This window comes from Physcomitrium patens, chromosome 12 (assembly GCF_059467195.1).
Source record: "Physcomitrium patens ecotype Gransden chromosome 12, ASM5946719v1, whole genome shotgun sequence".
NCBI lineage: Eukaryota > Viridiplantae > Streptophyta > Bryopsida > Funariales > Funariaceae > Physcomitrium > Physcomitrium patens.
In genome coordinates this window covers 3966380-3992276 of record NC_143421.1, presented here as the reverse complement: position 1 = coordinate 3992276, position 25897 = coordinate 3966380, and the positions used below count along the sequence as shown (strand labels likewise).

Genomic DNA, 25897 nt, shown 5'->3' with positions numbered 1-25897 from the left:
GAATTCCACCCATGTGGTTGCAGAAATGGCGGCCTCATGACTCCAACTTTTGGTTTCTCGACACACGGTTTTGCTCAAGTCTACGACTTGGTTTAGGGATAAATTGCAAAAATTGCTTTGAACATTTTTATCAATTCAATCACTGGGGCGATTCAATTTCTTTTCTTCTGGAGCACATCAAAACCTTATTTCTCCATCCAACACAATTTTTTTCCAAAATTTACCCCCCCCGGAGATAGCTGAAAAACCTAAAGTTGACGGTTTAAGGTGTTTCGAAGTTAAGTGGTTCTAACAGAATGTGAAGAGTAATACCTTGAAAAGACTTTTTTTTATTGCTCCTGTGTTAATCCCACATGATCCCAACTTTGAGACCCATAAATGCTAGGAATTGCACTTCCTCTTTACTTCGATCTTACTCTCACTTCAACAGATAGTTGTGCCCTGGTTACAAGAACCTATAAATGATATAGTGTACATGTTTTCACCAATACAAGTGCAACTATTATTCTTCAGTGACTCGTGGCTACTAGGTGCAAATTTTGCACCAGCGATGTCTTTCTTATCCTGTTTTATCTGCCTCAGTATTCTACACAACTACGTATTTCGATCTGCTAAAATTTATACGGGTTATCTCACATATACATACCTCTCTGGATCTTTACATTCCATTCTTGACTCAATTCTATCCTAGAATGATGTACACTACAACCTATACACAGACAGAAACTGTATGCTTGAGTAACAGTGAAATCCATTTATCACCTTCAGCTACGCCAAGAACAATAGGCGTGCCCTTGAGATTGAATCAAGGCATGATTGCATGAAAAGGTTCATTCGATAAGCGCACCTCGACTCCCTGTACGCCTCTCCAAGCCTTGATTCCTGATACTTTCATTCAAGTAAGCTCGTAAGACTACAGGAGTAACTGAAATAAAATTGCAGGAAAGTCTCGTGCATTACAGTGCACATGAAGTTGGCATCTATTTCTATCCAATGTGAATGACGACGGAAAGTCATGTAAAAAGGTTTTAGATAACGATGCAAGGGAGAGAGGGAGAGAGATAACGAGAGAGGAAGAGAGCGAAGGAGGAAGTAAAAGATAGAAAAGGAAAGGAAAGGAAAATAAATAACTTACATCTGACAAATTACCTCTTAATTAGGCTGATCCTGCAAGAACCGACCATCCCATTTTTCAGGCATAGAGCCCTTGATAACCTCTTGGTCCTCGGTCGCACCATTGATGGCAGCTTTTGAACTGGGAGATCCAGTAGTAGAAATAGTCGGTGTAGCCGACACCACATCGTCCACAAGCTCCACCATCTTGTCAGAGGTCCACCACGCACATGGATGCCGATGCTGGAGAAAATGCTGCAGAATCTCAAAGTCGGCAACATCGTCCCAGATGCTATCTATAGGAATGTCTTTGAAGCCTTTACTGTCAGGTTGCACTAAAGTATCCAATATTCGGACCACTTCTTGGCCTTTACGCTTGTCGTGGGACATCAACACCAAGCAATACAGAGCTGTTTTCGACACGTCATGGTTTCCATCCATATCAAGCACCATCTCAGCAATTCTTTGAACAACACCTACGCGTGAGGTAAACTCGATGGTTGCAGGACTCAACCTTATTAGCCTGAGAAAAATCATAAGGCTGCACAGCCTAGGGTCAGTGCCAGCAAAACCAGCGTCCGCTTCGGGAACGTCCAAGTTGAGAAATGCCAGTAAAGTTTCAATCAAGTCTTCCGAAACGATGCAATCGACGATGTCTTTGTGGTTGGCAATGAAGTGCGTCAGAATCATGGCTGGTTGTGCTAGCATACGAGCTTCAGCTCCAGTGGGGCATATATAACGGCTCACAGCAAGGAAGATGTCGATGTATGATCTTCCAGCCAACAAATACGGCCGGCCTTTGAAAAGCAACAGCAACGCGAGTATAAGTCTTCTTAGAGAATCAGGATCTTCTGCATAGACCCCCAAAACTATAGCCTTCTGCACTTCACGAAGAAAACGTTGCTCAAGTAATTTGCCAAAGACAAACATGGGTATTCTAAGAAAATGGTCCAAAAAAAATCCCCCTAAATACATTTCTGGTACATAACCCTCTTCTCTTGCGGTTCTGTACATCGGCTTGGATTTGTCGTGTGGAATAGTGGCAAGTATCCAGCGAGTGAAAACTGGCTGCTCAAACTCCAACGCCCATGATCCAAGCCCTGCAACCACCTGGTTCTTCACTAACCCTTGCAATTTGATAGCCTCCTCTGTGAGCAGCTGCTTGACGCAACGCCGCAATTCGCCGTCCCACACCAGCCTCGGAAGGTAGACCGTCTCGGTGTATCTTTCACAGGCCCGAGTCGGGTTATGCGCCAGGTCGGACAGAAGCTCGAGTGGCATTAATAATGACAAGGTGCGGAATACAAGCGGTTTCGGCCCCTCATAGCCCGGCTCCAGAAGATTCATGAGATCGTCTATATCTGTTGTTGCCCTAGAATTTTTGGATTCGCTACGGGATTCTTTACGGTCTGCATAACCTTCAGGAAAACTTACACGATGGCTGACCCCACTCGAACACAACAGGAGTTGACCAAGCGTGTAAGCTGCCGTTAATCTCTCATCAGTACCTATCTTCTCGGGTTCTATTATCCCTGTTCGCAAACTCGGAAGGTCAACATCGCAAAAGAGACATAACAAGGGAAAGAGCACGCCGCTGCTGGAGAAATAGTTTGTCATCTCTACGGTAGGGGGAATATGATTACTTAAGGATTGTAGCATGTCAAGAGTGGCAAGAAGAACCGTCTTCGATTCGTCACCCTTGTCTTCCGCCACCGAATTCCAAAGGTATATCCCTGCTATACCGAGTAGATTTGATTGGAAAATGACCTTTTGGTACGTTTCAAAATGCGCTAGCACCTTGAAAATGCACATGATTGCAGTCCAGACTTTGGGTGCACACTGCTCCATCGCCGCAATTTCCATGAGTATTTCCAATCTGATCCCATTCATCACATCGTTTCTACTATGAGAAGCTGCGTAAATTAGACACTCCTCTACTGCCATCAGCACAGTGACGTATTTCTCAAGCTCAGCTGCGTTACTGTCCCGCTCTTGCGCGCCTTCAGAAAAGATTACATGCTTATCTTCATATTCCTCAGTTGGTTCGCTCTGAATCTCAGCCCCGCTCACAACACTGCGTTCTCTCTCAAGGTAATCCATGATAAGATCCAGAAACACAATGTCATCTGGGAGATCATCTGCCTCCCACTTCCCAGACGCAAGATGATTCACATAAACTCCACCGATTACAAACTCTGACCGAAGACAAGCATACTCAAAGCTCTGCAGCCATTGCGCCTCATCCCCGTGAGTCAGATCCTTGTTCCTCGCTATCTGCTCCAGCGCCCTGTCACGAAGCTCATTCCGTACCTCAGCAGTCCACACTGTGGTCGGGCTCTGAATGTTCGAGCTTGCAATGTGGATGAATCTACCAAGGTCCTCGTCATTTTGCAACCAAGACAGAAGCGCCCTAGGCATCAGATTAGAAAGGGAGCTACGTTTACTTCCCTCCGATCGTACCAAAGAGCCAAGCACATCTGCAGCCGAAATTGGCAGTGTAGATTTAAAGCTTTGAGAATTTGAATCTGCGCTTGTCGACGGGAGTATTAGCAACAGCAGTGAGAGATGAAAACCCTCATTAATAATCATCTGAGTGAAATCTGAATCCTCTGCAAAGTGCTTCAAGCAACTCAATGCAGTGTAGGAGATGACGCTTGGAGGTCTCGGTGGGGTTGCAGTGGCATCGCTCACAGCAGAGTTAAGAGCCCACTGCATGCCTTTCAGCCACCGAAGGTCATCCCACAAATGTTTCCTTCCACCAGGGTTAGAGGATATGACCTCTAGCACAGACAGAGACCCCGAAAGCGCTAAGTCGAGACTATTGTTGGCGCTCCACCAAGACCCAAGCGAAAGGATGTCCAGGGCGAAGCTCAGTGTTGCTTGGGGCAAGTCTTCTCCCTTGGTTCTCAATGCTACAACTCTTCGAAGAACTCTGACAGTATAGTGCAGGGTATCTATGCAGACTTGAGCAGACCTCTCTCTCTCAACTAAGCAAGTCTGTAAAGAAAGCGATGACATCGTTACGAGGAGGTACTCTGTGTCACTCGGCAGCTTGAGCTTGTGCCGGTCAATGAGGTGTGCCTGCACGCATAAAATACCTTGAGACTCTTCCTGAATTTAATCTAAGGACACAATAAATTTCATGTGACGCTCTTAAGCTTTCGAGGTTTGACATCAGAAACCACCTGGGCAGTCGAATACATTTGGAAGATACATTGAAAGGATACGGTACGTAATAAAAAGATAAACATAAAAAAACCGTTACAGCTATCTTCCAGCGCAGAAAAAGTGAACAAAAACCACGTCGAAAGCTGAAAAAACACTATACCAACAGTTTCATTATAAGAAGCAAGAGTGAGTAGGGAACAAATCAATACCAAGGCGTGTAGAAGGAGCTGAGTTCGCTGTACTTCCTTGCGCCACACTGAATCCCCAGCTTTTGCCAAATTCCGAAGACCCTACGTCGCACAAAAATAAATAAATAAATAGTCAGAGTCATGCTCTAATCAGTAAAGAATGAGGACCTTGTAAAATTCAATCTGTACAAGAGAACATGTTTTGCATATCCTGTTTTTCATACTACACCTGACACAAACACGGCCAAATTCAAGATCATGCAGAATATCTTTCTGTGCTCCGTTATAACAAGAAGCTAAACCTCATCTGATGCAACCATGTAAGACCTTATACCACAAAATCTAGAATGTGACTTTACCAGCATGAGGCTGCTCAAGAACCGCTCAGGGTCAGTGATTAGGTAATCTGAAAAGCGATCCTTATCAAGAAGGTTTTGTAGATAAAAAGGAGCAGAGAAGATCATGTCTGCAATACAAAAAAGAAATATCGTGAGTAGCTGCACATTAACTGAATTTTCTTTTGAAAATTTGAAGTATTGATACGATCCAATCCCCTGTGTAAAACTGCTGTGGATTTTTCATCGCCTTAAATGTGTGCTTTAACTACTAAATTCGCTTTAGTAGCAAGAGCTATTCACGTTGAATATCATGAACATGTAATCCGTGCGTTATGAAGTCAATCCCGACTTACCAGCCAACTGAGGATAGTGTATAGGAGCTCGAGATGTGTGCACGTAAAGTGCCATGGGGTCGCTGGCACGAAATTTCACATATGGCTCCAATTCTCTAGTTAGATGATCCACCAAATTTCGCCGCATGTCCATGTTCCAGATAATCTCGGGTGCGTCTTGTTCGGTATCCAATATTGATGCGAGTAGTTTGTATGAGTCCATCTCCTGAACCCAAGAAAAATCAGCTTTCAGAGCAATAATTACCTTTGCACAACTGACCGCGTGATAAGTTTCTGCTAACAAGCATCTTGAGTAGTCACTTGCCATCAAAAGACAAACTTCTTTATGACTCTCAGTTGAAAAGGTTCAAAAGAAATGAACAGACTTGCTAAAGTAACAAGAAGGTCGTCAGCATACCTCGGACATAACCCTTATAATAATTGCATCAGGTATGTATAGTCGAAGTGCACTAGCCTTACAAAGTGACTGGTCATCGTCCGGATCGATCACAGATTTATTAAGCATCGTTCCTTGATCCTGCCACAAAATGGGTTTCAACAAGTTCGAAGTCATAACTAGCAAAACAAGAAAACTTACAAGCGTTTCCAAATAAATCAGAATAGTGTTGTGCACTTTCCGAAACAAACTATTTAGGTTGACATAAGGGCAGAATACCTGCAGTAAATGGCATTGCAACAAGAATTTGCAGATCGTGTCTTTTTCCCAGTCGACAAGATCTCCAGCAAGGAATTTCCAAAGCAGAATTTCAAAGGCACCTAATGAGTACAGCTTTCCCATGGCGTTCTTATTTCCCTTGACAATAATTGTGAGGATTTCCAAAACCCTGATCATGAGGTCTTTGTCAGTAAGTTCAGAAAACAAAGACTTGAGACAAATAAATATTACAATGATAGAAAAACTGAAGCCCCTAACCAAGCTTAATGAGTATACTACAAGAAAATAGGAGCTGTAAATGATGATCAAGTGACTACTCAAGTGTTTAATTAGTAACACAACCCTTAAAATAGGTTGAATGCGATATCCAACTTCAAGGAACAAACCCATTTTTTTAATTTGGCAGCTCCCACCATAGATGCAAGGTATCGTATGTACCTGCCGAATTCGGGTGACTTGAGACGGAGTAAAACTTGCACTAAGTGACAAAGAGTTTCGTCCTTGGTAAGGCTTAACACTGCAGCAGATGGTGGATAACGTTGCTTACTACTACTATCACCAGATACACTGCGTCACCAGGCCACAGTATGCCGTTATCATCCATCACCCATCACCCATCACCCATCAGAATTTCACATTACAGTTATGTGAAGTTTCTACAGAACATTATCAAGAAAGTAAGGAAGCACCTCAAAACAGTTTCCAACTGATCCAGGACTAGACCCAATTGAATTTTGGGAGGAACTTCTTTATCTTGCCACCTAATTCCATCTTTGGCTTCTAAGCTGCCATCATGCACAGATTTCCCCATCATTTCTCGTGCACTTCCCGACGGAATCCTCACCAACCTTGATACTCCGTCAGATCCCACATGATTCACCATTTCAAATGCACCCTGAGCTACAGTATCCTTACTGGTCCAGCCATCGCATTCAAATTCCAGCTTGTTCTTACAACTCTGCTAATCAAAACCATCGGCGACCTCGTTAAAAATCTAATAAAAAAGCTCGTGAAAGAGGTATTTGAAAAGTAAATAAATAAGTAAATAAAAGAGACAACCGCATCAGATCAACAATCTCTTTAAACTAAAATACTCCATATTTTTCACTTTGACAAATAGAGTTCTTAAAAGGCACCTTATCTGCAGATAACACCATTAAGGATGCCAGAACAGCAAGTCCCCCTGCGTGGGTAAAACGAACCACATTCTCTCGTTTGCCTTTCTTCAACGTGGCCAGCAGAAAAATGACCAATTTGAATACAAAGACCTCATGCTCACTGTCAATAACTTCCCGCAGCATCCCCACCACCGTCTAGCACGCATTCACAGCCGAGTACACCAGTCATTTTCTAATTGATATGGAGCAGTATTGACAATGTCTCAAAATGAAAGTTATGTTAGGAAGCCTCAACGACTAGGAAAAACCCCGAGCAAAGCACACTTGTCGATTATCCTCTTCATCAAATCAGGTGCTGCCCAGAGTTAGCTGTGAAGAGAATATGAAAAGCTCGTTGTATGTACCCTCAAAAGGAGGATGAACTGCAGAATACCTCGATAACTTTCAATGTCTCCATACACAAGGTGACCTCCTCTGTATGTCGTTCGTAGATCCAGGTCAACACATGCACAGCTAGGCGCAGATCAAGTTCAGGTAGATTGTTGTTGCCAAACAATGGAGTAAAGCCCAGAAGCATGGCTTGGTATACTGACTGAAATAAAGGCTGCGGATCGCTAAGCTGTTTCACAAATCATAGAGATAATGTCAAAATTACATAAAGAAAGGTATTTAGACTGCGTTCATTTCCAGAGGATATTTCTCATAAGGCACCTGAATTCAAGCACTTAATGAAAAATATCGTCGAATACAATATACCTTCCAGAATGAATTGTAAAGACCATGCGCAGGAGGGTGGTGGTCAACAAGAAGCTCAAGATGAATGCCTCTAACAACAGACCCTGCAAGTCACCAAACCCGGTCCCAAGTGTCAAATTTTTAATCCAAATAGGTCCTTTTGAAAACAATGCACCCCAATTCTGACCTTAGTCGCCTACGAAAATTTGATGCCCATGACTGGATCATGTAGATCATGCAGTCATGAGCAATGAAGCACGTCAATGAAAAGGTTTAGCAGAATTAGTACCAGAATACAACAGAATACAACAAAATACAATAAGAAACTAAAATGAAACAATAGAAACCTGGACTAGTGTGCAGATGAAACTGACCTCCTCCTTCACTGGCAGAGGAATATTCAAGCTGAACATCTGCCGAGTTAAACCATACATCTTTGCTCGATTCCAAGGCCGCATAATATCCCTCTATTTGACTCCGAAGGTACTGTAAACATCACATAATAGCTTCTTATTAATAACATTGATCTTAGGCACAGAACAAACAAGCAATATCCAGAAGAAATATGAACTGAATTTGCCTTCAAGTGGTTACCTGCGTTACAAAATCATCCGGAGACGAAACAAAATCATAACTAAACTAACAAAAACACCTGAAACATTTACATGCATGGTTATGCAATTCAAACTAACACACAGAGCAAAAGAATTGGAATGCGTATCATAAATCGTGGAAGTTATTGTACCTTCCTCAGCTCCGAACGCTTAATGTCGTTCCATACAAGAAGCGGCGTCTCAACGTTTCTACTGTGAAGCAACTCAATGGTATCCTTCCATGCACAAAATTCGTCTGCAGGTTCCTTCTACACATTGAGTTCCAAAGTCAGAAAATTGGCAAGCCTGCTAACTCATCGGGTGTTATTCGAGTTCAGATTTAATAACAAAAATTAAGCAATCAAGTAATGGACAATGCAGCCCACCTTGCCATCAATCTCAGTCAATTTATTGGCGTACAAACTCATCACACCCTACACAACAAATCCACTGTAGACGATTAGCAACTCAGTAGAAGATGAATCCAGCATTTCTGATCAAATTACCGTTCAAGCATTTAACTTATCTTACTTATCAGGCTTCTGAGTAAAACAGATGTATGGGAATCTAAATGTAAACTGCACACTCACTTTGGGTAACACAGACGTAAGCAGCTTCTTCGCGTCACGGTTTTCTTGCATCAAAAGAAACATTATACTACAGCTCAGCAAACGGAGATGTGGCTTCTTCGAGAATACTGCGGTACTCAAGTGCAATAGAAGCACGCACCGATAAAGGCATACACTCTGTACAAAAACAGTAAAGATAAATGGTCAGGAGGTTTCAACTTACAAGTGCAACGAAATGCAAACTCTATAAACCTCTTAAGAACTTGTCAGCGGAGCTTCCCAGACTAGGAACAGCTGCCAGTAGGGACAAAGCGCGATGGTTTTCTTACAAAAGAATCACAAATGGAAATGAGGCATTGAAATTAAGTGAAGGAGATAAAAGAGGCCTACTTGGAGATGTTTACGAACAACCGACGACATTGTTGTGAGCAATGCTTGGAGGAGAACTGAGAGTCTGTTCAAATTACCAACAACATGGTCAAAGTCTTTAATTAGCTAGTATCATTTAGGTCACAAAGGCTGCTAAAAAATGTGATAGACAGTTTTAAGGCACACCAGAGGATTGAGATGTATCCACAGTGAGAAAGGATTGAAATAAGATACCTAGTGAACACAACGTCGCTGGTTGACCTGAAAAATATACACAGAAGGTCTGCGGTTGACATTATAGACGCCTCATATGCCTGAACAATACGTATGAACAGAGATCAGGATTTCCATGCGGACCTAACCTTCAGTGTGATAAAAACGTGTCATTATAATGCTCTACTCTTATCTACACATGACAGCAAAAGAATATGGAAGGTCCTTTTCGTGTTTTCAGCTCTGAAACCTGTCATATATATATATATATATATATATATAGATATATATATATATATATACTCTTTTCATTTCTTTTTTTCATTTTTCATTTTTCATTTTTCTCTTTAAGATCTCTAATATATGCTATAGATATAGGAAATTTGTATTATAAACTTCATGCTTTCCCTTCTCAAGCTCCGAATAAAATCCAACAAAAACTTCAGATCTATTAGAAGAAAAATATGAGAGCTGATGAAGGACGTACTCTAAGCCAGAGACGACCCGCATCATTATCTGTCGGCGTGTAGCTGAGGGCATACATTAAGACGTCCAAAACGCTTGTCGTCTATTAAAAAAACCCACCAGATGTAACAAGTCAATTTTTTTATAAAGTCAGTGGTCGAGGACAAGATTCGGAAGAGTCTCATAGTGCTACTACGTTTATTGTGAAGGTTCTTGATGTTATGATTAAGTAATGGAGAAGATCAAGGAATCATAACAGGAGAACCTGAAGTGGATTATGATTGGCAAGTGAATGCGTATGGAGCAAAGCCACCAACTGCTGTAGATTTTCTGCACTTAGCACCGACAACCTGTTGGCAAATTCTTGCTGCATGAACCAGGTAACCGATAAGAAATTGTATTATCACAATAGCTTCAAGGTAATAACGCGCAGAACCTGGCTACTATCTTTCTAAGCAATTAAGAATATAGTAGCTGCTTTGAGAAAAAAGATAACTTTACGCTTCACTTTTAATTCCTTATTAAAGCAGCTAGCTGTGTCATGCACACTATCTTTGGAACTGTGTAATTTGGAACTTCACCTTTGATGCAGTGCCACTATCAATTGATCCAGGTTGAGAGATAAACTTGATAGCACAACGTATGACCAGAGTTGCGTGATATGAGACAATGTTACTTCTAAAATTTACACACTGCGATGAAGGCAACATTATCAGCATGATTTAAGCAAAAAAAATAGTAAGGGAACTTATAAACTTATATAAGAGGATCAAACATACTCAAACGAATTTCTAGATGAAACACTATGAGTTGATACATTATGTGAGGTTCCTTGTTTGTTTGGGCTGAGGTTGGCGTAATAAATTTTGCTTCGAGACACTGAATTTCCAATGTGTAAACACATTCGGACATCAAAGATGATGTGTCTAAGCATAGCTAGAAAGTATCAAACGAGGGATTCCGTGGACAAGAAAACGATGTAAATACCTGGAACAGGACCGTGGTAAGTTCTGGTAAGCTTCTAATGGCATCAAAGCAAGGTTTAGATCCCAAAAGCCTCGCAAGAACCATACAGCATGTTGTGGCTCGTACAGCATCTGGCTTCAATTTTCCTGGAATACAACAATTCCAACTGTCACTAAATGAGCTCAACAAATCTTCACTGCTTTTCGTGCCATACCGTAACACAATAATGGGTGCAAGACTTCTAAAAAGTACCTAGAGTGAAGCAAGTAAGATCTCTTACCAATGGATTCCTTCAGTGTGTCACCGACAGCTTGAAGAATTTTCAGATCAGTGCATTGTGACTCCCCCACCTGTCAAACTACACATCAGACACAACCAATGTACCTAACCCAAACGCACCTTTGGAGCTTAACACAACACTACAACACGTGACTAAGAACCAACTGCAGCTGACTACCACACAATAGCTTATTTTCCCCACAAAATGATAAAATAATCACATACACAGTTCATACCAGAATATTAGCAGCGTACTCCTTCAAAGGCATGTGCAAGGCCCATGCCTCTCGGGTAGAATTATAAGCAGCCATAAAACGATTCAAGTAGAAGGTTTCACACTCGCCCTGAAACAAATTGCTAGTATCAGTAATGGGGGACAAACATTTCCTTACCAGTTCATTGAACCATATTCGTAAATTAGCTTTCCCTTGGCAGTGAACGAGACAGAATTGAAAAGATTTCCCCATTTAGTGTAAATAGCATTTGAATAGAACCATCAAATTGATGTAATTGAGACCTGGTAATGAGAACTCTGTTGCTCTGGAAACATGAAGGAGTGAAACGACTCTAAGCGAACGCTGAACGTAGAGCCCTTTCCCATGCCCATCACGTCTGCTACGCTCGCAATAAAGTCGTCACGGTTGTCAAGTAAGAAGTGACAATCTTTCCATGATGTAAATTCCAGAGTGACTTCTTTATCATTTGTCTCACTAACTACGACACCAAGTAAGTCCTCTAGACTGCATTCAGCGTAGAGAAAGAATTAGCCAACGTAATAAAAACAAACAAAATAATATTTTAAAAAAGGGCCAAATAAAGCACGTCAAACCGTCTGGGAATTCAATACAACCCAAGACAGCAGCACGTGCTCACTCTAATGATAGCCAATCTTGCGAATCTCATGTATTCTTGAATAAGAAAGTGCAGGTTAGAGAAGAATGTGCAAAGAGTAATGAGCAACCTGTGGACGTTGATAATGTCATTAACAAAACTTTCAATTAAGAGATGCTTGGTAATACAGAGGGTGCGCGGTCCATCGTGTTTGTGCGACCTAGATTGCTTCAAAGCTTGAAATTCGTACAGTACTGGATATTCTCGCTGCATTCACAAAGCAGCTGTGAGTCAACACTCAAGCCCATTGAAAGGAGTCCTTGCATTAAGAATTCTCTACATGAGAAGTATCAGGCTGGCTACACAGAAACAAGTTTTCTACCTAATATGCTCATTGCACATCGAGAAGCATCATTTCTTTAAAACACAAACAAAGTAGTATGAGCGCCACTGAAATCCCTGTTGCAGTGTGCGGAAGACGCAGAGCATGTTCATTCAAGAGATACAAAAACAAATGACAGGATTTAAACTACCACAAGTTATCAAGTACACTCACAACTTTCTTGTAGTGTTTGGTGAAAAAGTCGACCATAATAGATGTTTCTATCCTCTCAATTCCAATATCCCACTTCAAATACGCCTGCATTCAAAGTTCAGAAATTCATTTGCGTCGTTCTGGATATACAATTCAGATGCTCTGGTTGCAACAAGAGACAGTCACGCCCCATCGTTTGCTCTAGCAATGCAGATCATAGGAAACACCGATATTCATTTCAGAAATTCCTGGTACTAAGGTAGGAGAAAACAATACTCAAATCCAATTATTAAGACATGCATACCTTCATGTTCCTCTGAATAGCGCAAACAAAAGCCATAGAATCCTTGACAGCTAGCCGCAAGGTTTGAGTCTTCAGAGAGACAAGCACAATCTGTTCATCGTCACTGAGAATTTCAAGCTTGACTATGTCCAGAAAATTTATTTTCTTGGATGCTTTAGCCTGCAACATCAACATAAGACTCGTTAAAACGTATGATAGGAATTTTTAGAACGCAATGCAGCGAGCAAAGATAAGGTTATTCAGAAAAATGTGACAAAATGATGAAACAGGTAACGGATCACCATTTATCATCTGTATGTACAAAAATTTCATAACAAGGTCGCTTGCTGATACGAGATCGTCACTGTATGAAATTCACAACGTACCACCACCGACGATGTCAGAATAATTAACTGCAATCACCTTATAATCAGATCGATGACCTAAATTGACCATTTTCACGATTGAAGCACTTCGAACGCGGAGAATCGTGTCCACCAACCCTCCCCGCCAGATGCTGTGTTTTTTCGCCGCATAATCAATTCCTATCGTAGATCAACGCATGATTGCCATGAACAATTAGACAAAGCTAGAAGTAAGAAAAGTACTTCCCTCACGACATAATTAAGAGAACTCGGTACCCCAATGCACTGAACTAATCGAATAGTGGGAAGTTGGCACATACCAATACCATTCATATCCTCTATACGGTTTAGGAGCGCAGTAAGGAGCGACGCCCTCGCTTCACACCAGTATCGTACGGTCTCGTATCCAAACCCCGACTTACTTGTGTCCAGAATCTCTATTTTCAGCTCCGTGTCGTCATCATCTGATGGCAACACCTTTGAAATGTGCTCAAATCTGTACTCTAAAGGTGCTGCATTAGGAGTTGACAAAGGTAAGACTGAGATTCCATGATCTTGAATTCGGAACAACCGCAGTGCTCCCCGACCCGCTCGAATACTTCCCGATTGTCCTTGGGATCTTACAAGGAACACCTGGTAATCCATACCTGGCCAAATATTATTGCACCCTAAATTTTTCTGTTTCCTTCAACTGAATCTGCCATACATGGGACGAATGCCTGCCTCCGGAGATTCTTCGTTATCAGATTTCCTGACATAGAGCTTCTGAGATAAATCCAAATCCTTGAACCCTTGCAACCTGATGAATGTCTGTCAAGCCTACGGTCCCCCGTCACAAACAATCTCAAGGCTTTAAAGGTCACAGTGATGATCCGATCTGGGAAACTCTTTCACCCTACATACATAGAAGGCAATATTTGAGTACATGCAGCGCCTACGAGGGAATTACTCGTAATCCAATGCGCTCTTGCACCTCAGGCAACAGACATAGTCAAACACGTGTTATAGAAACGATCAAATGAAACAATCGCATCAACGAATTCTGTGAGGTAGGGTTAAAAAGCTTTCAAAGAGAATAAGTTCAACAGAACCACTCAAACGGAAACAAACACACTATGGAGCTCCCAAAATTGCATCTCAATTGTTAAGTTCTTGCGAATTTGCAAATGTAGTAATTGAAGTTCTCAAAGGACCTAAAAGGATTCTCGGTGGGTGCCAGACCTCTCTTGGTGAGTGCGACCACGACCACGAAGACTGTCGGAGTGACACATGTAAGAAGTGTTCTCATCGCTTACTGAAACAATCAAAACGCAAAACAGAAAACAGTAGCTATTGTCAATTTCATTCGGCAGAATTGCTACGAGGAAAGCATCAGCAAGATCAAGGATTGTCTCCCAAGGTTACCTATCCCACCTCTTGTAAACCGCCTGCGCAATTCAACAATGCAACCACAACAAGTCCAACGAGCTCAACAATTGCGTTCGCTACCAGCAGAGGGGCAGAGAGGGGTGCTAAGGCTCACAGCAAAAGAAGACCCTCAAGAGAAAAAAAATGGTTGGGAGCCACTCCGGCGAGAATTCTGAGAAGGCAGGAAGTTATCCCCCACGATGCCAACCGATACATCCAACGAACCACCGAAGCAGTTAAAGAGAAATCGCAGTCGGTGAACAAACTCCGCAGGAACTTCCAACCACTCCACCACGCGGGCAAACCATCGTCCCTCTTGTCCACTATGAACCACCAACTCTTTCAAACCCCGGAATCGGCAGCGAGAACTTGAATTCTATGCCCAGCCCCGCCGGGTCAACACGGACGAAATCAAACAGACGCCTCCTAATAAAGGCCACGCTCATCTTCTCCCCGCAACAACGGTAGATCATCGACACCATATCGACCCACAATTCTGTGACCCATTGGTGCTCCTGGCTGTTCTGTGGGCTGTGTCGTGGTGATGCCGCATAGCCGACCATCAGGTTGACAAAATCAACGCCATGGATACTAATCCAGTCTGCACAAGCGAGACGAAGCTGCAGAAGTGTACTCACAAGCACAAGCCACACTATCCAACCCCCGCAGGCGTCCCGGCCCACCACCTCCCCTTGAATCGATCAATTCAGCCTTTGACAATTCGCAGCAACTCGCGATGAACAGTATTCAGCGGACAAAATAAAAATGAACAAGGGTAAATAAAATAAGAAAATTACACACTGCTCTTAGTTTTTTAGCTCGTGTGACAAACTGCAGACAAACCTTCCACTGTGCTGATGACTATCGTCGACCCAGCGACAATCACGACCTGGGTTCTTCACCGAGCGAGCAGGCGGACGGATTTCAGCCCCAAGCTTTCATACCCAGAATCATTCCTCGTTCAACTCATGCTCCCATCCACGAATGATTGGCGAAACTCCTCCTCTAGGATGTTCGATACTTTCCATGGCCTGCATTGCGTTCTCGCCACTCCTGCAGCCTTTTTTACTCTCCCTCTCCCAACTAACTTACAACCCCAAATTAACCCAATCCCGCTAGATTCTAGACCGACTAATATTCCCAAGTGTGCGTCCCACGCAGCAAATCCTCATTCACTGAAGCACGCGGTGTGTGTAATGGAAGTGGAGCTCCAGACTGTCTCTCAGTGTCTGTCTGTATGTCTGTCTGTATGTGTGTCTGTGTGTCTTTGTGGGTGTATGTGTGTGAGAATGTGTGTGTATGTGCGCACTAGCTATTGTGTTGTGATCTCCACACAGAAGCTCATTCATTTCTCTTCTCTGTGCCAGTGTGTGTGTGTTGCCTCAGCGATGTGAGTGAGTGAGTGAGTGAGTGAGTGTTCCTCCATCTCTTCCTTCTTCCCTGCTTTTTAGGGTTTCCATAGCGTGCCCCCACGAGGTTCTGGATTGTGCAATTCTTCTGCTGCTGCTGCTTCTGCTTCCTCTTCTTCCCCCTTTCCAACGCATGGCATGGGTGGTTGATCACTACCAGCGCATGTGTTTATTCCAATGATTTTTTTATTGTTTGTCATGTATTTTGTCAATGTGTTACATGTCATGTTTCGTGTTTTTTTGTTTTTCTTGTTAGGTTTTTGATGAGGGGGAATTATGGGTCCTTTTTAAATAAGGTGTGTTGATGAGTCAAGTGCCTCCGATGGTTTGCGAAAGTATCGACGGTTTGGTTGTGTGGAATGTTGTGAAAAGTTGGGTTTGTGAAAAGCCCCTAAAGAATTTGTAGCTATGTGTGTGTGATTCTGCAAATGATGTGCCAGCGTGTTTTTCATGACTGTTTCATTATTTTAATGTCTAATTGTGAAACTCTTACGTTTCTTTTTTTTGATGATTTATGTTAACATAATTTCTTTTTGATGATATATGTATGCATATATGCAGGTATGTATGTTGATATTTCAATAATTTGAAAAATATTTTGTAAAAGCAATGACGTTCATTGAGGGAGCTGTCATGCTTTTAGTTATTCAAATATCTGATTATTTATTTTCAGCTTTACAAAAATGGGATAGTAGGATGGTTTAGTTTATTCTACAGTTTTTGGCATCTGTATTACAATGTGCATATGTAAAATCACAGATGTATATATATATATATATCACGGTACATTAAATTTATCATTGCAAATGTATTTTTACACTTCATTACACTAAAAAATATAACCAATATAAGGTGCTGCACAATTCACAAAAAATCTTTTTACAGGTGCTTTACTGCTCAAAGCATTTTCAACACATGACAAATGAATGTAAACTATGAAAGCATGCAAAACCCTTTCCTTCACTCAAGGTGTATTAACCTTCATAACCGTAACTTGCATAATGCTGAGACGGTATAGTTTCAAGCTTATATTCTTTCACACAAAATAAACAACATAATTTCAACTGTACAACAGAAGAAATATTCAAAGAGAACAAAGATTCTGAAGCTGATAAATACCACTTCAACAAAGTTTCAAAACATTACTTGCAACTACCATAGTTTGAATTTTGAGTTTTAACCTAATTTAGCTCTCAACCTAAAGTCTCTATCTACCAATCTGTCTATATATATATATATATATATATATATATAACATACATACATTCACACACACATATATATATATATTAAAATACATACATTCACACACATATATATATATATATATATATTAACATACATACATTCACATACACACATATATATATATATATATATATATATATATAAATAAATAAATGATAATTGACCAACAAGCAAGTGCTCATGGAGGCCAAGATCTTAAATTGGCTGGATGGGACCCAGAGACTCTGGCAATAAATCAGTGACTGAGAGGACCTGGTCAAACGTCAAAAGGTCTGTAGTAGCAGCAGCAAACTCCAACTTCAGCTGCGAGTAAAGAAGCGCCTTTGATTGGCCTTCGAGAATAAGTCTCTTCACTGAGGGGACCTGTATCTACTTCTGACTTAATCCAATTTTCGGTGCAGTTCTAAAGTCTGTTTCATGAGTTCTCGGTGAAACGGATTGCACCCATTTTCGGCGAAGTCCTCGACTAGCAGTGGAATTCATGTTGGATGATCGTGTGTTTATAACCATGTTCAGTGATTTAGGATATGGTTACACATCTTCCGGACAAAGCATCCACTTTGCATGTGAGATGCCTTATTATTCCCAGAACAAAGAGGTGAAAGTAAATATGATTGGATTGTGGAAGTGAAATGTTTTTATTTTGTATAGTTTTTGTTTTCGTTTTGTTTTGTTTTTTTTATTTTTATTTTTTCACGAGATTGAAGAAAATGAGCTCATCTCCAGGTTTTTAGAGTTTGTGGTTTTCACCGATGATTTAGCACATTCTACGGGAACCCTGTGCTTAGTCCCGCAATTGAGTGTCTTTTCGGGATGGGTGTTTGACGAAGTATAACTGTGCGTTTTCGAGTTGTTGTAACGTGGAGTCGATGCATATTCCAAGGTGATTGACAGCTATTTTTAATAGATCCAGCTTGAAGTTTGAATGTCAGATGTGATGCAAAATAGAATAACGTCCAGCCACGCTCTACTGCGGCAAGTTGGGTTCTAATTCCATGCGCTACACACTCTCTGTGCCAGATCATACATAATTTCCCGGGGCTTTTCCGCAAAGATAGTGACTAAAACATTTCCACGCGTCAGGATTTATATCAAAGGTTACAAGTTCTTCTTGCATATTACTCAATGTTGCATGTGGCATTCGGATGTAAAGGGGCCAATGCTTAACCTGGAGTCCCATTCATGCTTCAACAGACTTCGTCATGTCCATATGCAGGACACCACTTGTTTTTATAACGAAGTGTCTCACTTAGCCTTGTAAGTTTACTCAGGTCAGGTGGAGTTACGAGCTTGTAATAAAAAGTGTAACTCCACTTCCACTGTAAAACATCCTTTACACTCTTGTTTACGGAATAGTCCTCTTACCAGCTAAAGAGGAAAAAACTCACTATCTGTAAACAACTACATTAAAAGGATCTTCTGATCCAAAACGCACAAATTTGACGCCTAATGAACAAGTAATTAGCAACTGAACGATGTACAAGTTGGCCCATGTGAAAATGGACATAAATTCTCAGAGCCTGAAACTCTAAGTTTATGGACTCAAGTAGGCTGACTTACTGTTTGGTGATAGTTGGGAGAGTCTTGCTCCTCGCGTATATCTCTTGTAGCATCAGTGGCAGGAGACTCGTTGTGTTCAGGAGGCATTGTACCATTTTCGGAGACAACCATTGTTGATTGAATCTCCAATTTCTTGGAAACCGAGCCGTCGTTACTGCGTTCGGGGGATCTAGACACTCGTTTGGAGTCGTTGGGCATGCTTGACGAAGGACTGATTTGCTCAGGAGAGGAGAGCCATTCCTTACTTTTCTTCCTGCGCTGGGAGGAGCGTATTCTTTTGGTAGGGGTTTCCTCCTCCTCTATGAAAGTTACCAGGGACTTCATAAAGCTCTTGCTTGCTTCTAAACGCGACATTTGCCTCTGCATTGTCAGGGACGACACATACCGGGTCAAATAACTTAACAAAGATAAGGTAATAATAATAATAATAATGATAAATAGTTTATTTTAAAGAAGAACCATTACTGAAAATAACGAACATTACTATGAGCGCAAAAATAAGAATCAAAAAAGTTAAATATCACTAACCTCGGAGCCATCCAGCTTTCGTTCACGAAATACCCGGCGGTGCCTGATTATCATGCGCGTCCAGTACACAAGGCAACAGAAGAGAGAGGCAAGACCAGTAATGAGGAACAGACCCCAGAAAGTATTCACGCCCAGCTCCATGGAGTCGGTTTGAACATTGCGATTTGAACAAGTATTGGTATTCACCCACAAGTCGTGAATGCGTTGCAATTCTCCATTTTCCGCTAATTTTAAAATTGCAGTGGAGAAATCAATGGCCAACTGTGAGCCCTTGGGGAACGCCTGGAAAAGGTTAAAACATCATCAAGTCAGAGACAATCATCATCATCATCTCATCCTGCTCTTCGACAACAGCTCCGTAACATCGAGGTTTCTTTATCATTTGCACATCAAGAGAAAGTATATATATGAAGTGAATGAGAGAATTATGGACAATTACATACGAAGCCCCAGCCACTCTTGGTGAACTCTTGCCCCGCAATGGTAAAAGCGCACTCAGTCGACAGAAAAGATTGAACGTAGGGGAGTTCATCTACAATTGCGCCAACACCTCCACGGCCGGCACCCTTAGTCAAGGCGGCTGTATACTCGTCCAGAGTGTTGAGAGCTACAAGGCGATCTGGAGCGACATTGAGCTGCAGCAGGTAGTCCCGCACAAAGGAACCAGTCTGGTAGCCTATGGGGACGTTACTGCTGACCAAGCTGGAAATACCCTGAATGGTAGGCAACAGCTGTTGTACAGTGAGGAAGGAGGTCAGGGAAGCTGTATACGAGCTGATGATGATGAGCACCACAAACAACCATATGACGAGAACAGCCCTACCCAGAGTGCTGTTCACTCTCTCATCTGTCACCCCACCCCCATCCCATCCCCATTAATCCTCAACCTTCTGTCCTACCACAAGTGCCACAGCTGTTACCGTTCTCGTGACCCAACCTCATATGCTTCAACTTCTGTAAATCCCTCAAAAATGTGAAAGTATCATATAAATGATGGGCAGGTATCAATGTAGGGTTCTTACTTTGAGAAAAGAAGAGAGTCATAAATACGAACCTGCATGGATTGCGACGAGACTACGATTAGTACAAAGGTATTACACAGAATGAAGAAAAAATGAAGAAAAATAAATAGGCAAGAGATTTCATAGAAAAAATAATCAGAAGGACTTGGGTGCATGAGATCCTTAGCAAATGGTGAGTGCAGACATGTCCAAGCGGGGTGATAAGACAGGGAAAGGGGACAAACCATAATGTGGTGACGACCTGCTTCTTTGGGCGGCCCCGAAAATCTCGATTCTTCTTGTGCTCCAAAAACCACACTACTAGACCCGTGAAGAAGAAAAAGGCACCGGTGGTCAGCCACATGAGAGGCGTGAAAGGACGTAGGAAGGCCCATGCATAGTTGGCATTGCTTTGCTTGACGGGAACTACGACCACCAATCCCGATGTTGTGAATGGTTGGGTGAAGTCCACTGACATGGACCGCTTCGTGGTGATCGTGACATCTCCTACCACAGCGTCAAATTTCTGCTCATACCATCTACACAATCGTCACCTCACTGGAAAATGCAGAATACACTGCAAATTTGTTTCATTCTTTGATCGATACACACGGTTATACATCCTAACAAATCTGCTAACCAACACCCCAGCACGTGCAATAAATTATTCTAAGCCTGCACATGGCGATACTCGAACAAGCGTTAGAGATTAGTTTTACCTTCTCAGCAATCTCGTCAACGAGTGCATCATAACTGGGAGTAGAATTTCCATCACCAAATGAGGTGAAGTAGTAAGAAACGGCGTAGGGTAAATTTGATAGGGCTTGTTGAAACACATCAATGCAAAACCCACGAAATGCAGTCCGGTTGTTGGAATCCACAGATGACTCTACGAATTCTTTGTAGCCGACTCTGTTAGGCACCCCAATCACAAGAGGTCGTCCAATTTTAGGAACAACCCAGCCCTTCGGCACGTCCACCCCACCACCAGGCCAAATCACAGTTTGCAACTGCATTCAAGCCAATTTCATCGCTGCCTTAGTTTCCACAAGTCGAACTCAAAATGCTGAGTAGGTCGTGACATGATCCAAGTTCAGATAGATTTCAGAACTGCTAGAATTCGATGAATTTACCTGTGATTGGGAAGAATTCTCGTTAAGCATTGATGTGGTATTCAGTGCTGGAGCGAATGGCAAGCACCCTGTGGCATTGGACCAGTATCCCACCACCCTCAATCCCTCCCCCACCATATTCACAACGTCAAAGGACGACCCCATCAAATCATTTCGTTCATCCAGCTGCACAGGACCCGTGAGACCCGTGAACTGTTGGTCAAGTATACTGTCCAGCAACAGCTTGCCATCTCGAAACACCTTCAGACTTGCGAGCTCGGATTCCCCTCCGGCATCGCTCGGACGAGCAGGGGGATCGACAAACGTGGTGGCTCCACCTGCATCCAGAAAAATTCTAATGCCATTTGCAACCGTCCACATCGCATCATACGCATACCATGCATACACGTTGTTCATCTGAGCTGGTCCAACAGAGCTGTCATTCCCATGTAACTCTACCCATCTGTCTTTGTAATCCTGCAGTAGAGATGAGCCAGGAATATGGCTTCGAGTTCCTATAACTCCCTGGAGTGCCTGCGAAAATTTGGGGTCCGTGCTCAAATCATTCATAACGCTCGTCATGGCCTCTGTAACAATCCACACGTACCCTTGACTCATCATCTGGAGCCGCTGTGCCATGATAAATAGTTCCCTACCGAGTTTGGGCTCCACGTGCACAACGAACACCCGCGACTCCATCTCTGATAATTTGGTTAGCAATGTGCTTATCTCTTCGCTCGTAATTGTAGGGCTCAGGTTTGATTTGCGCACAGTGTTGGGTCCCATCGATTGCAACGCATCCAACAGCGAGTTGATACCATTGTTCCCAAAGTCGTCGTCAATGTACAATGCAGTTACCTCTCTCCACCCATAATGCTGTATGATGCCTATGTTCCAAAACAAAACAGTCATTAGTCGCTAACTATTACTCAAGAGAGACTCATTTCCAAATATAATACTAATCAACGAAAGACTTTGTGACCTAAGCAGTACTTTCAGACAATCGTGATTGAGATTTTGTTTTGTTTTGTTTTGTTTTTTAAGTTAATTTTTAACTTTTTTATCGCTCTACATGAATGTTCATGAGTTTGAGGGAGATGCAGAATATTGTGATACCTGCGATGGCCTGCATCTGCACATCATCAGAATGAGTGACACGTACGAAGTAGAAATACTGCTCTTCGGACAGAGAGGGATCAGTGGCAGAGAAAGACACCAATGGCACTTGCGTAACAGTGGCCATATGCGACACGAAGTGTGACACCACTGAAGTCTGAGGACCCAAAATGGCCACCACTTCATCCTTTAACAAGTTCGACGCTGCACTCCACGATACCACAAAAAACATAGTCACAGCTTTGAACCAAATTGAAATGGATTGTTTTAACCAAGGGAGGATACACTGAGAGTCTATTGAGTAGCTGTATAGTGAATAGCCGTCAACGAAGGCGTTAAGGAATGGCCAAGGAAACAATCAGAATTGTCACGTTCAAAATGAATGAAATGAACTTCTGGAAGAGAAGAAGCTTCTTAAAAGAAAGACTAGTGTACAACGGCGAAAATGAAGCAACTTTCATGAGAAATAGATCTGTATCGTCAGAGAGCGCAAAAAAAACCCCGAAATTAAGCAGAATAGTCTGAACGAGTAGGGAACATGTGACAGTCGTAAAGTTGGACGAATTAGGGGCATGCACAGAAATGCAACCGAGTCACACGTACTGTTTCAAAAATCGCGCATTTCCAGCTGCAGAACTTGGAAGAGGAAATAAAAGCAAAGATGAGAGCAGGAAGAGTATGATAGTGATCTAAGCAAGGGAACATGCTTACCAGTTGCCGCTCCTTGGAAAGCGCTGCAATTCGAGTTGCCCAGATGTAGCACCAACTGCGAATCTCCCAAGAGCGAAGAGTTGTTGATGTCTCTCACGGCCAGCTCCAAAGCCGGCCTGACAGCCTTTCCAATGGTAGAATTGTAGGCAAGCAGCGCTCCGATGCGTATTGTCGCTGGAGGGCTAACGGGCTGCGCATCAGCAAACCAGCACCTGACAGCCATCAGCTGCATTGCCAACAGCACCCGCCATATCTCCCACATACTTTCCTTGGTACTGTTTACTTCTAAACCTAATTATATCACCGTCGCGAGCTGCACAACAGCCCGCTAAGCGAGCTTCCGAACGCGAGCACACTCTATTCTACACCAATTACTGAAATCGCTCATCAGGAACTAGCACAGAACGTCGAACCCCACGATTCAGTTGCGCTACTGTCGTCTCCCAAACACTGCTTCTTTCCTCCGAAAACAATTCTGTGATCAATTGTAGCAGTGATAATCCAAGAAAAACGTGTGGCACATGCACAGTGCCACTGCTCCTAATACGCAAGCAGCTTGTGATATTTCATGCCGTTCTCCGTACAGGACAACTTTGATAGCTCCTACAATAATGGGTAGGACTTCTTTTTATCAGCATCTATGCAAGCTTTTCACAATCTTTATCATTATCGATACAGGTACTCATGGACGATGGAAACACGGACCATTTGCTGCAAGTGTGTAAACATGGTTTGCCTCCTCATTGCCTCGAGCTGATCCCAGGTTTAGCCGTCAGCTATCTTTCAGGGTCGCAATGTCCGCTATGTTTGTTTCCTGAAAATGCTATGCGGGTACTTAAAAAAAAGAATCCACTGCTTTATAGGATTCTAAGCTACAAGTAGGTTAATACCTCAGCAAAACCTGGATTATGAGGCTAAAATGATGCCATCCAAGATTTGTAGCCTCGTTACTCTTGTTTGCGACCCTTTCCCAGGGAACTTTGAAACTTTAGGGTTTAATGTATGATGCAAGTTGCACCACTCCCAGCTGTTTCTGTTCACGTGGATTTTGCTGCCCCACCGCCAGCCTAAGATTCGCATCTGTCGGCGAAGCTTGAATTTCAAATGCCAGATGTTGCCCCCTCTACACGACAAGAACGTGGCCATCTTTCAGCCACCAATGCGCACCGAACATCAAAATGACATCAAAGAAATGCCGAATCTCTGACAACAATTTAGATTCGACACTGTCCTGAACCCAATGATCTAGTTGCGACCACAGATCAAATCAACCAACAACTCTCCCCTAGTTGACTGCAGCATTTGCCTAACTTGTACACAGACAAAAATAGCCAGAAAGTCGTCAGCAGAGAAAAGATAGACGAGGATTGTACCAAATCCGAATTGCGCAGGGTCAATATGAGGAATCAATTGGGGAGGTATGAGCTGGTAGAATTGGCACAATGTTCACGCAGCTGCTAATCCACGCCGCAACTCCCCTCACTTCGTCCCATCATTGCCAGCGTCTACAAAATCCTGTCCCATCGCTTCTTTCTTCACCGATCCTCCGCTGCAATTCCACAAATCCGTGGTCGTTTGGTGGCCCCGACGACCACCCAAATTACACACGATACACACGCCGATGGTCATCAGCTCGCACTTCGAAATGCGGCAAAGGAGCGGCGTCGCATGCCGAATCCCACTTGCAGGCCGCGTTCCTTCGAATCAGAAGCTCACAGAAACGAGCTTTAAAAGTTACAAGAACTTTAAAAGTACTAGGACTGCCGTGAAACATACTTTTTAGCTTGTAAGAGAACGTGTATTTTGTTTCACTTTCTTCATTCTGACACTTTGTTTGTTCTTTTTCTAATATTCCTCGTTGACTTGTGTCAAAAAGAGTAATGTATATTTCAAATCAAGCTCTAAAGATTCTTTTACTTCAATTTACATTTCAATTGCAATTTTCAATCTAATTATCGTATTGTTTTGGACGAAATATATTTACGTAATTTCATGGATTTTCCTTGTAAATAAGAATCAATAATTAGTCACAAAGAAATTAAGCTTCTCTACAAAATTTATACTAAAATGATTAAGATATTTATATATTTTTTAAAATTAATTTTATTCATTATTTATTATTATTATTATTTTGTGTGACCAATGTCTCACTTGCTGTAGCTACATATAAAATAGGTAAGACGATGATGATTATCTATAATTTCTGTAAATGATTATGTGATTTATTTTCTTCTTTCTACCAAAAAGTAAAAAAGACAGCTTTTGTCGATAAAACATTTGGCTAAAATGAATTCGATTCTATGATTTTTGTCTTTACTAATTTGTCTTTATCAATATGAATTTGATTCTATTATTTTTGTCTTCATGTTTTTATTAATACTGTGTATGGGTCCCATAACTTTGAGCTAATAAATCCAAATAAAGTGATCTTTAGCACCCTAGAATTAAGGTAGTACATGATTTTTATTCATGCATTCTTAATCATCCAAATTAATCAAGTTGTATTTGTCATTCCTGGCATACATCTTCTAGTAGAAAATTATGAACATACTCTATTTAAAATAATTATTTGGCAATATTAGAAAAATATATATATTTCAAATTTTATTCTTAAAACACAACGTATTCTTTTTTCTTTCTTTATTTATAAATTATTTATAAATAAATAA

The 25897-nt window shown here is 41.9% G+C and overlaps 2 protein-coding genes and 1 long non-coding RNA gene across 10 annotated transcripts; 1 reads left to right on the top strand and 2 right to left on the bottom strand.

The window, feature by feature from the left end:
* Positions 1 to 309: 309 nt before the first annotated feature.
* LOC112289295 (uncharacterized) lies at positions 310 to 15151 on the bottom strand. Of its 5 annotated transcripts, none has more exons than XM_024534409.3 (32): positions 14659 to 15151; positions 14358 to 14430; positions 13457 to 14031; positions 13195 to 13316; positions 12793 to 12951; positions 12510 to 12593; positions 12084 to 12220; positions 11640 to 11862; positions 11359 to 11466; positions 11124 to 11193; positions 10865 to 10989; positions 10459 to 10569; positions 10143 to 10244; positions 9900 to 9980; positions 9434 to 9513; positions 9221 to 9284; positions 8852 to 9007; positions 8648 to 8695; positions 8414 to 8530; positions 8043 to 8154; positions 7690 to 7772; positions 7367 to 7552; positions 6952 to 7128; positions 6505 to 6773; positions 6254 to 6382; positions 5816 to 5984; positions 5558 to 5677; positions 5161 to 5365; positions 4829 to 4935; positions 4491 to 4571; positions 1136 to 4194; positions 310 to 888 (listed from the first exon to the last, which is right to left on the bottom strand). In XM_024534409.3, exons 3-31 carry the CDS (start codon positions 13779 to 13781, stop codon positions 1153 to 1155), a joined length of 6792 nt encoding a protein of 2263 aa, XP_024390177.1. In that variant the 5' UTR covers positions 13782 to 14031; positions 14358 to 14430; positions 14659 to 15151; the 3' UTR covers positions 310 to 888; positions 1136 to 1152. The 5 variants fall into 5 exon arrangements, with proteins under 5 accessions (XP_024390177.1, XP_024390175.1, XP_024390179.1 ...); XM_024534407.3 differs by having other exon boundaries at positions 310 to 882; XM_024534411.3 differs by having other exon boundaries at positions 1150 to 4194.
* Positions 15152 to 17950: 2799 nt separating this feature from the next.
* On the top strand, positions 17951 to 18411 carry LOC149988003 (uncharacterized). The gene is made up of 2 exons (XR_016505711.1): positions 17951 to 18083; positions 18221 to 18411. It is a non-coding gene; the product is annotated as an uncharacterized LOC149988003 (long non-coding RNA).
* LOC112289643 (glutamate receptor 3.6) lies at positions 18384 to 24896 on the bottom strand. Of its 4 annotated transcripts, XM_090254635.1 has the most exons (11): positions 24602 to 24896; positions 24119 to 24351; positions 23229 to 23418; positions 22518 to 22721; positions 21423 to 22288; positions 21009 to 21299; positions 20535 to 20815; positions 20311 to 20342; positions 19732 to 20135; positions 19289 to 19570; positions 18384 to 19120 (listed from the first exon to the last, which is right to left on the bottom strand). In XM_090254635.1, the coding sequence occupies exons 4-11, from the start codon at positions 22642 to 22644 to the stop codon at positions 18743 to 18745; spliced, it is 2661 nt and encodes an 886-aa protein (XP_090110761.1). In that variant the 5' UTR covers positions 22645 to 22721; positions 23229 to 23418; positions 24119 to 24351; positions 24602 to 24896; the 3' UTR covers positions 18384 to 18742. The 4 variants fall into 4 exon arrangements, 3 of the variants coding, with proteins under 3 accessions (XP_090110761.1, XP_073393986.1, XP_024390787.1); XM_073537885.2 differs by lacking the exons at positions 24119 to 24351; positions 24602 to 24896 and adding an exon at positions 23934 to 24104; XR_016505710.1 differs by lacking the exons at positions 24119 to 24351; positions 24602 to 24896 and having other exon boundaries at positions 19728 to 20135; positions 23229 to 23688.
* Between the last annotated feature and the right edge of the window lie 1001 nt (positions 24897 to 25897).

Excerpts from the sequence above, each read along its gene's own strand:
- LOC112289643 (XM_024535019.3), bottom strand. The coding sequence starts at position 23,490 with ATGTGGGAGATATGGCGGGTGCTGTTGGCAATGCAGCTGATGGCTGTC. Across the intron at positions 22,722-23,228 it reads TTTCCAAGGAGCGGCAACTG|CGTCGAACTTGTTAAAGGAT; the intron begins GTAAGCATGTTC and ends CGTGGAGTGCAG. Across the intron at positions 22,289-22,517 it reads GCAGATGCAGGCCATCGCAG|GCATCATACAGCATTATGGG; the intron begins GTATCACAATAT and ends TTTGGAACATAG.
- LOC112289295 (XM_024534409.3), bottom strand. The coding sequence starts at position 13,781 with ATGGATTACCAGGTGTTCCTTGTAAGATCCCAAGGACAATCGGGAAGT. Across the intron at positions 12,952-13,194 it reads GTCATCGATCTGATTATAAG|GCTAAAGCATCCAAGAAAAT; the intron begins GTGATTGCAGTT and ends TTGATGTTGCAG. Across the intron at positions 9,285-9,433 it reads AGCGACGTTGTGTTCACTAG|ACTCTCAGTTCTCCTCCAAG; the intron begins GTATCTTATTTC and ends TAATTTGAACAG.